Here is a 10388-nt window from a genome sequence, read left to right on the forward strand (position 1 = left end):
TCTCTCATTTCAATTTGATGTGAGATTAAATGTAGTGTCGTACGTAAATGTACACCCTATCTTCGGAAAACGCCAAGAAATACGTCAATCATGCTTGATCCGCCCTCATCAACCCATCCTATGTCAAAGGTGTCACAGTTATCTATGGTAAAGTTCTCTATCCCATTCAGAAAGACATGTAAATATTATTTCCCTAGCTTAAATCTTGTATAATCTTAATTTATTTGTAATTATGTATCTTTCGATTTGCTTCTTCTTTTTTCTGTTCCCCATTAATGTTTTTTCGCTTCAAATTACTGGCGACCTAAAAGGATAGGGAGCTATCAACTTCCGATAACATGCTTTTGTCTTCACTTTTGTTCATTTCTTCTTCGTGGGTATTCTTATATACTTTACTCTTCAATTTCAGCCTTTCCGTTCTTCTGATTTAGCTGACACGTGGTTTGATCTACGTATTTTGTTGGACATCTGTCTGCTTTAACTTGAACTAATTAATTATTCCTTTTTCACTACTTTGTAATCCTCTTCTTCAAGAGTTCAAATTCAAGGTGTCATTATTTCTTTTTTGGTGAGTTTTTCAAATATTTAGGCTTCTCTTCCTTCTTCCCTCTTTTAGTGTTGGCCATTAATTGGTTTATAGTTTTTCCTTTGTTGGTGTTGTTTGTTTTGTTATCTTTAATTAGCATTCTCTTCTAAGGCCCCGTTTGGACATGGAACCTGGTTTCAAATCATGTTTGGACATATAATTTGAATATTTTAAGTTGTATTTTCTCTTTTAGACATAAAAACCCCACAAATTACTTTAAAAACTATCAAAACTTTCTCAATTCTTATACAATCTTCAACGATAAGAAATCATAGTTTATAACAAAATTAATACACTACTGTGGGCGTTTTTCTAAAAAATGCAACATCAATTAATCGAACTTTACGTCAATAAAATCGAAAATTTAATATGAACGATAATGTAACTACTATTTAATATAATCTTTCCACATAAATTAAAGGTTGATAGACATAAATAAAGGTTGGTGAAAGTTAATAAGATTAGTAAATGATTGATGGGGGTGATTGTTAAAAATATTTACCAATTTATGGTCTTTTTTTACAAAATATTAACTTATGGGTTAAATTTTGTATTTAAAAAAAATTCCATCTTGTGATTAGTTAGGATTAAAAAAGAGTTGTAGCCCAATGAATGTTATGTAGGTAAGCGTCAATAATTAATTTCACCACTTAAACCTGTAACTCTTAAATCATACGAGCTTGTGATTCTATAATAATTGGATGTCATTATAAAGATTACGCCGTATAAAATTGGAAATAAACAGTTTTTGTAATATTTGAAATCTTCAAAGTCAAATGTTAGAAAAACAAACTTGAGCATTCATTAGGCCAGCATTTACAAGACGAGTGCAGAAAATGTCGCCCCACTTAGCGTGTAAGCGTCGTTTTAATTTATTAAAAACATTGGTCATAATAGGACCACGTTACAAGTTGCAACATGGAAAAGACATCCGATCATGACAAATTTACATTTTTTATCGTGAAGCTTTACACTATAAACATTGACAATTAAAAAAAAAAAAAAAAAAAAAAAGGAAGAAGAAGAAGAAGATAGTCGTGATGTCCTAATCAATTTATATGTACCTCTATAATTTTACGTACATATTATCTCTCATATATATCGAATAACTTTTTCCACCAACCTCACACATATAGAAAGATATCCATTAAGATTTGTCTCTTTTAATATTTGGATTCCAATTTCCCGCTCATTCTTTATTTTCCTGTAATTTTCGCTCGGGTAAAAAATTTCCGTTGCTTGCAATACTCAACTCCATGTCATTAGCTTGTCTCGCCAATTCCTCGATAGTGCATGAATTAATTCCATATAAACATGTTTTCTAGTTTATATGTCAAAGGTTGGTAGAATTTTGTGCATAAATTACATGCTCCGTCGCTTGTGCAGATCATCATCAATTTTGAGTTTTGGTCGTGAGAGCGCACTCCCTAGGAGAAGTGTTTCACACGTTAGCTAAATCCCTTATCGGCGTAGACCAAGGGCTAACACCACACCCTTGGTTCATTGAGGACTATTTCACTTGTATTAGTTACCATATTAGACCGGCAAATATCAAGTACATAGATAAGAGATTGGCATTTTAACGATACACCATACTCCGTATTATTCAATATATATTAAAAAAGGAATCACCGAGATTCTGGCGGGATGGATAAGATCCCACCAGTTACGAATCTTTCATTATACATGTCACTTCTAATTTCACATCATTTATACAATTCTGTTATTATTCGAAAAAATACATTACATATGCATTTAACATCCAATGAGCAAACTCTGCATACGGTTCTTTTTTTGTAATTGTGCGTTCGGGCCAGTTTGTGTGCACCTCAACTAATTTCAGCGCGTACCTGCTACCTCCCACTAGCACAGATACCGAGTACAAATCTTATAGTTTTGATCGAACCTTCTCAATTAGTTCTCGCCTGAGGATTTTCCCAGAAGCCGACTTGGGCACACTGTTTACGAATTCCACACTCCTCAATCTTTTGAAAGGAGCAACCTGCAGAGATATGGAAAATGAAAATAAGATCTTGAAATGCACAAAACATAGATTCATACATTCACTCAGAGTAAGTCATAACGACTGATATTTTAAGATTTCCACCTCTCAAATCCAACCCAACTACCCACTGGGGTTCCAACAAACAACAAAAACAACAACATATCTAGTGTAATCCCACAGGTCGGATCTAGGGAGGGTAGAGTGTACGCAGACCTTACCCCTAACTCGTGGAGATAGAGAGGCTGGTTCCAGAAAGGAGTTCCAACAAAATATCAAATAAAATTAGCATGAATAGTTGGTCACAATGTCAGTCCCAGGCCTAGATAAAGGAGTCGGTAGGTTGTATATGTAAACTAGTCAACTAATGATGAATTTCAGAGTACAAAATATGCTGTTATGTGCTCATCTAAGCAACCGTTATATACTTATATTGGACGGAGACAAGTCTAGAAGGAGTGATATGCAAATTCATTGGGATTGAGGCGTATTTGTTATAGTTGTTTTAGCATGTGAGGTGAAAATTATAATTCGATAAAAACACATCCCGGCAGATAGTCTTATGAGGGTCCATGCCTAACACCAGCCAAATCTTATCTGAAACCAGATTGCCACCCTCCATTATATGAACACTAATTGTGTCAAATTGAATAATCGAGACAATGATGGTGCTGATATGACCATAGTGACATCAAATTCATTAATTTAGTGGTTCTCTATCTTATCAAGAACCTCCACTAATTAAGTACTTATGTTTTTCTATTAGCTGATATAGAGAGATCTTCTAAGCCAATCATGCAAGCATCTTATGGATATCTACAGAGATGTCATTGTTCACGAACATACCTGATCCGCAATGAACTTTTTAACATCTTCTTCAGTCAGAGAGCTATTAGGCGAGCGAACAACAAATGAAATTGGAACCTCACCAGCCTCAGCATCAGGAAACCTATCACGAAAAACTCTTAACTTCATATTTTCTTTGGATAAATCACCATTCACCAGTAGCACTAGCACATGAAGTACGAATAAAATAGCTTTAAAATTTACTAGAGCAAGACTTACGGGATAACAACAGCATCTAATATTTCAGGATGAGAAACAAGTAGACCTTCAAGCTCTGCTGGTGCGACCTGATAAAGAAATGAACTTGAAATAATCACCCTTGATTGATTGACATAAAAACAAATATGTATCTGGAGAACACTAAATAATTCCTTCATAATATGAAGTTCCAGCTGTCGTAAATGTTGGAAACTCTTAATTTGCATTTGGAAATGAAAAGAGACACATCAATGTTGAGAAGTTAATGATGACTGGTAGATCAGTTATTTTCCACTAGTTTATTAGGAACTCAATGTGGATACTAGAGTATGCTTCACTTGTCCCACATAGGTTGCATAAGGGTTTAGATAGTCCTGGCTTCACTCACAGCCTTAATGTTTGGGGGTTGGGTGCTCAAATTCTTTAACATGGTATGAGAGTCAAACTTTGGTGAGCCCGTTTGCACAACCAGTTTCTCTCTTCATGTTCTATTGCTCTGAACTTCTCCCTCAACTCAGCCATTGAACCATTAAAATTGTTCCAGGCCCACTCATTAACCAGTTGAACCTGATATATTTCCCTATATTTCAGACATGCTCCTGTTGAGCCTACTCTCTCTCTATTTAAGAAAGAAAAAAAAATAAAAAAAAATAAACACTAGAACCATGTTACACGTGGGGGAGGGTGTTAGAGTATGCTACACTTTTCACTCATCGATTGTGTAACAGTTTCAATAGGCGTTCAAATGGTCATGGCCACTCCGCCCATTGTCTTAAGGTTTTGGATTGGATACTCAGCTTCTTTTAACAGAGGATCTTTTACCCATCCTTTCAGCTTGCATATTAGTGTAGATAAAGATTCCAAGAAGTTATTTCAGAAGAAACAAGCAATGTGGAAAAGAGAGAGAATATTGCTCTCAATAACAAGGATTATTCTCATTATCACATCAAACTATTGTAACCCAGTGTTTGGATTATTTCTCTCTTGAATTTTCCTTTTGTTAAGACTGAAAAAGGAGTGAAGATGAACGATAACACGCAGGACTCCAGTAAGCCAGTGATAGCGCAGATGGAATTTTTATCAAATGAGTGAAGAGGAAAAATTTCCAGGAGAAGAAAAGATTCGAGCAGTAAGAAGTATTGAACGGGCCTCCTGTACTATGGAATGCAACATTTAGCTCTTCCAACTTTTTGCTACATCAGGAACGCTCTACTCGGAGTTCAAAAAGAGTGAGTATACACAATTAAGGTTTTGACCATAAACTGATCAAGGTAGAGTTATCCATCTAAGTGCGGAGCAAGTTGATGATACCCATAGATCGTTTACTCTTTGTTTATGTTATGGAGTCGCATTCCATGTTGTAAAGCTATTTAAATAGCATGAGTATCAACAATCTTCAATTTGACTACAGCGTTGGATATATTATTTTCTTTTAGTTCTTTCAGAGGAGAATGAATGTAAGGAAAGGGGTTCACACAAGTAAAAAGGATAAGCAAGTAAAAGAAACTTAGGTGAATGTAGTAATTAAAATTTGGCTGTGAAATTAATTCATATGCACCATGTCAGGGCACTGACAGCATGGACAAATATGGATCCAGCTGAGTCTATGCGACTTTTATTTTTAAAACCTGAAGAAACGTTGCCATCACCAATAAAAGAGGGTACCTGAAAGCCTTTGTACTTGATGAGCTCTTTGATCCTGTCAACGACATAAAGCATTCCTTCCTCATTAAAGTACCCAAGATCTCCTGTATGAACCCAGCCCTGATTATCTATGGTGAGCTTTGTGGCCTGCGGATTGTTGAAATAGCCTGAAAATAACAAGACACCATGAAAACAATGTTATTTAAAATGTGATAAACCAATATCACTAAAAGTTAACAAGATGATATAAACCCGTCCATTTCACGAAAGTCATTACAAACTAATTTATTTTTAGGTTAACAATTATTGCCTTGTTCAAAAAAAGAAAAAAAAAAAAAAAAAGTAGCTCAAAAGCATGTCCCTTGGAAACTAACCTGAGCTAAATTTATAAGAGACAAGAAGTCAACTAAAGTAAATAAAATTGTGGGAAGGATCTCAACTGCATACTATCTCATAATAACTTCTTTGGATAAATGAAGTATCGGGAAGAATTGTCAGCAGAAAGCACATAATAGTCTAAATCCCATTCTTCTCCTCGAATAGTTCAAGGGCATAATTGTCCATTTTCCCGTATTCTAGAGCAACTGTTAGTGAGAAGGGTATTTTTTCAATACTTGGCTAATTGGGAGGATATTTTTGAGCTATTTGACAAACTACAAAGGTATTTTGTGCCAAAAACAAAATGGATAGTAAATTATCCTATTTGGAATAGTTCACAGTGGAAAAAGAAGTTAATCATGAACACCATGAAAGTCCCATCAAATCCTAAAATATACAACACAAAAAGCTGTACTAGACACTAAAAAGATATAAACACTAGTAGAAACTACATACAGAGTTAGAGCCTGTTTGGATGGGCTTATTTTAAGCAGCTTTAGATAAGCTAAGTCAGACGGGCCCAATTATTTTTTTGAGCTTATTTTAAGCACAAAATGACTTTTAATTTGGCTAAAGCAAACACTCAAAAAAGCTGAAAACAGCTTATAAGCAACTTATAAGCCAATCCAAACGGGCTCTTAGATGGAGCTTTTGAACAATGAGTTCAACTGAATAAAACATTTTAACCAATCATATTTAACAAACACTAAATACTGAACCCATAATATCATTAGTCCAATGAGTTCATATCTAAGAACACTAAAGGTTGAACTCATCAAGTTTAAATGTTGGATCTGCAAGTAACTAGCCTACTACTTTACTCCTTAGATGAACGAAAGAAGAGAATCCTATTCCAGAATACATATCCTTCTTACATAATAATTACCCCAAGATGAATTTAGCAAAGATTCTACCTTGCATCATGTTGGGACCACGCACCCATATTTCACCTAATTCTCCAGGAGGAAGAGGCTTCAGTTTATCAACACTAACAATTTGAGCTTCCACTCCAGGAACTAGATTCCCTGCTGATCCTGTGTGTCTGGGACCTGCATACTGATTCTCCACTGAGACAATTCCACAGGTTTCTGTCATACCATATCCCTGAAATTATAGCACTAGAACTATGAGAACCCACAGGATTCCTCCCAAGGTACTTATCAAATGTAATGACCATACATGTAACGCTGTATTGGCTGTTTGATTATTCATTTACTCTACAGTTCTGGTGTAAACAGAACATAATATACAAACATCAAATGATTGGGTCTCATAGAATTGTATTTCTTCCACGAAAATGTTTTGACAAACAGATAAAGAGAAAAGTTGTTTTGAAGGCAAATGCCTAAACAAGGAAGAAAACACTATTACTGAAGGTTAAAACAACAACTACTACAATTAACACATGTCAATCCCAAACTAGTTGGGGTCAGCTATAGAATCCTCTATTTCCATCCTGCTTCATTTTGACCTGTTTAGTTCCAATAAAAAGAGTAGCCTGGTGCATTAAGGGGTTGTTTGGTTTGCTGATCAGAGTTATGCAGCATGAATTAGTTATGCAGGGGTTATTCCATCTTTTATCCTGCATAAAATAATACATAAATTGACTCATAACTTATAGTACATGATTTAGTTATGCGGGATTGTAAACTGGAAACAAAACTCCATGCTTAGCCTGCAGAATTTTATGAATAGTAACTAAAATGCTACCAAACATGGTACTAGTTATGTTGGTTTTAATACATGAATAATTCACTTTCTACCACCAACCCAACAACCCCTAAGCTCTCAACATGAACAGGGTCTGGAAATGACCATATCACATTGGGTCTGCAAGAGGCTGTTTACAGGGCTTGAACCAGTGACCTCCTGGTCACATGGCGTCAACTCTTACAATTGCGCCACAAGCTGCCCTTCATTCCAATATTCAAGATAAAAAAAGATGCAGCAAAAATTACCTGAAGAACAACAGCCTGAGGAAATCTCTTAGCGCATTCCTCCATCAACTCCTTCCCCAAAGGAGCAGCACCGGAACCAATTTGCTTCAACGACGTTAAATTATATTTCTTCACAATCGGATGCTTAGCCAACGCTAAAATAACCGGGGGCACAATCCATAAATGTGTCACCCTATACTTCTCAACATTCTCCAAAACCATTTTCAAATCAAATTTAGCCATACTCACAATAGCATTACCCCTTTGCAATTGTGCATACATAATAACAGCTAAACCAAACACATGAAACATAGGCAAAACGCAAAGAAACACATTATGCATCTCCCCAAACAGTTCTTGATCACAAGTAACCATTAAAGACGCCGCGATAAAATTCCTATGTGACAAAACTACCCCTTTACTTATCCCTGTTGTACCTGAAGAGTACAACAATGCAGCAGTATCACTACCCTTTATCCCCATTTCATCAAAATTCAAGAAACCTGCTTTATCAACTAGCTCATTAAACATTACAACATCCAAATTGCTCGAATTCGAAAACTTTTCCTCACCTAATAGCAAAATAGGCAAATTAAACGTGTTAACCTTATCAATTAATTCAAGAACAGTGATAATAAGCTTTGGTTTACAATCTTTAACTTGTTTTGCAAGTTCTTGAACAGTATACATAGGATTAACAGTTGTAGCTATAGCACCTAAAGCAATAACACCAAAGAAACAAATAGGGAATTGTATTGAATTTGGTGCAAATATTAAAACAACATCATTTTTTTTAATGCCCATTTGGTGAATTAATCCATGGGATATTTTGGACACTATGGATTTGAAGTTTGAGAAAGTTAAAGTTTGATCAAAGTCAGCATCGAAAAGTGCAGGTTTTTCTTGGTAAGAGGAAATGTTTCTAAAGAGAAAAGAAACCATAGACAGATTGTTTTGGTTTTTTGGAAAAAATAAAGATGGTCTAAGTGATCTGTATATCCCATCACGTCCATAACCAGATTTTTCCATTGAATCAAAATCAATTCTTTGCTATTCTTGAGTCTTGTTTTTTTTTTTTTTTGTTTTTTTTTTTTGTAGAGAACTGTTGAAGAGAAAAGGAAGATGACAGTGAAATACTACAGTGTATGAAAATGAAGATTGTATAGAGGCTGATACTTGATAGGGGGTGGGGTACCGCGCGGGGGCGGGGGGGTGTGTTCCATAGTAGAGTCGACATGTTGGAATAATATTTGGACCTTTTCTGGAACCATATGGCATATGATGATGGTAATTTATTACTAGTACTATACTAAATTGGGCAAGTACTCTAAGTAGTGGTCCTTTATTTCTGTTGGCTTCTTTATTTTGATTCAAAATAAATATTTATTTACATAATTAATAAAGTATTAATTATTTTTAAAAAATTTATCCTTCTTTATAAAAGTGAGCTTTTTTATAATTAAGAAACTTTAGTAAGTAAATATTATTTAATCAAGCGTAAGTTAGTAAAAATATTTATTTTATTTCTGTGAGTTTAGTATTTCTTAAGGAATGTATCAAATGCCTAGAGATCACTTATTAATGGGAGGAGTATTTTTTATAAATTAATTGTCTAGGTCGTAGAAATCATCTTAATTCAAAAAATATTTTTAATAAAATATCTTTTGAAAGAGTGGTAACCTGTGCTCGACTATACTATTTTGGCAAGTGATTTTGTTAGTAATTTGCGCTTGATGAATATTTTTAAAAATTACTTTTTAAGTGTGAGTTACGACAAAAAAAGAGTGAGGAACTAATTTAATAAAGATGAATTTCAATATGGATAATTTTGTCCTAAAAAGCTACTATATGTTTTTATTTTTTTGGCGAAACTATTTTCTTCGGCTATTACTCAAAGTTCTTATTTCTTTATCAAAAGGTTGGTCAAACACCTTCATACTCTAAATAAGTGCTTTTTAAAAATAAAAAATAATTTTTTTCCTTTTAGAAGTTTAGTCAAATAGGCTATAAATGAGGAATTTTTGTAGCCATGCAAATGCCATGACGTATTTAAATTCATATGGTGCAAAAGTTCTATAATCTATCTAAAACATTATGGTATATATCTAAAACCACAAAATTTAATTTTATTATACAAATGCTATGACATATTTAAATTCATATTGTTCAAAAGTTTTATAGTCTATCTAAAACCGTATATCTAAAACATTATCGTATATATCTAAAGAGTCAATCCCACTTTACCCCCATGCCATTTAAGGGTTGGAAAACAACACCCCCTCCAAATATTGAATGGGAATGATAACCCGCTTATGCAATATTTTTCGGTGAGAATTTTCCTTAATTGAATTTAAAGATCTTTTTCCTTTTTCTTTCTAGAATTAAAATACGAAAATATATAATTTTTATTATTTTCCCATTCACCTATTCTGTTGAAAATAATGTATTTTTTGTAGGATATAACAACTACTTGCAATAATCTGTCAATAAATTTTTAGCTATGTGGCATTCGTTTTACCTGCATGCGCATTAAAATTTGAGATTCTAATTGCACATCAACAGTCTACCTAATTTCCCACTCTGACATTACATTTGGGTCATCTATAAAATTTTTGTATAATAGCAGTTCCATCCGCTAAGATGTATTTCATAACAATTTTCACATTAATCAATTATTTAAGTATATATTTTTTTTATTTCAAAACACTCAGATGAGCGAAGCAAATAAAAAAAAAATCTGAAAAATCAATCCAATTTTTATCCTATATGAAACTTTTTTCTAATTATATATATATAT

The 10388-nt window shown here is 33.9% G+C and overlaps 1 protein-coding gene across 1 annotated transcript; it reads right to left on the reverse strand.

Annotated features, from left to right (window-relative positions):
• Positions 1 to 2179: 2179 nt before the first annotated feature.
• LOC132065348 (probable CoA ligase CCL7) lies at positions 2180 to 8737 on the reverse strand. The gene is made up of 6 exons (XM_059458690.1): positions 7613 to 8737; positions 6569 to 6758; positions 5298 to 5443; positions 3654 to 3721; positions 3435 to 3537; positions 2180 to 2588 (listed from the first exon to the last, which is right to left on the reverse strand). The coding sequence occupies exons 1-6, from the start codon at positions 8618 to 8620 to the stop codon at positions 2475 to 2477; spliced, it is 1629 nt and encodes a 542-aa protein (XP_059314673.1). The 5' UTR covers positions 8621 to 8737; the 3' UTR covers positions 2180 to 2474.
• Between the last annotated feature and the right edge of the window lie 1651 nt (positions 8738 to 10388).

The sequence above is a fragment of the Lycium ferocissimum genome, chromosome 7 (assembly GCF_029784015.1).
Source record: "Lycium ferocissimum isolate CSIRO_LF1 chromosome 7, AGI_CSIRO_Lferr_CH_V1, whole genome shotgun sequence".
NCBI classification, from domain to species: domain Eukaryota; kingdom Viridiplantae; phylum Streptophyta; class Magnoliopsida; order Solanales; family Solanaceae; genus Lycium; species Lycium ferocissimum.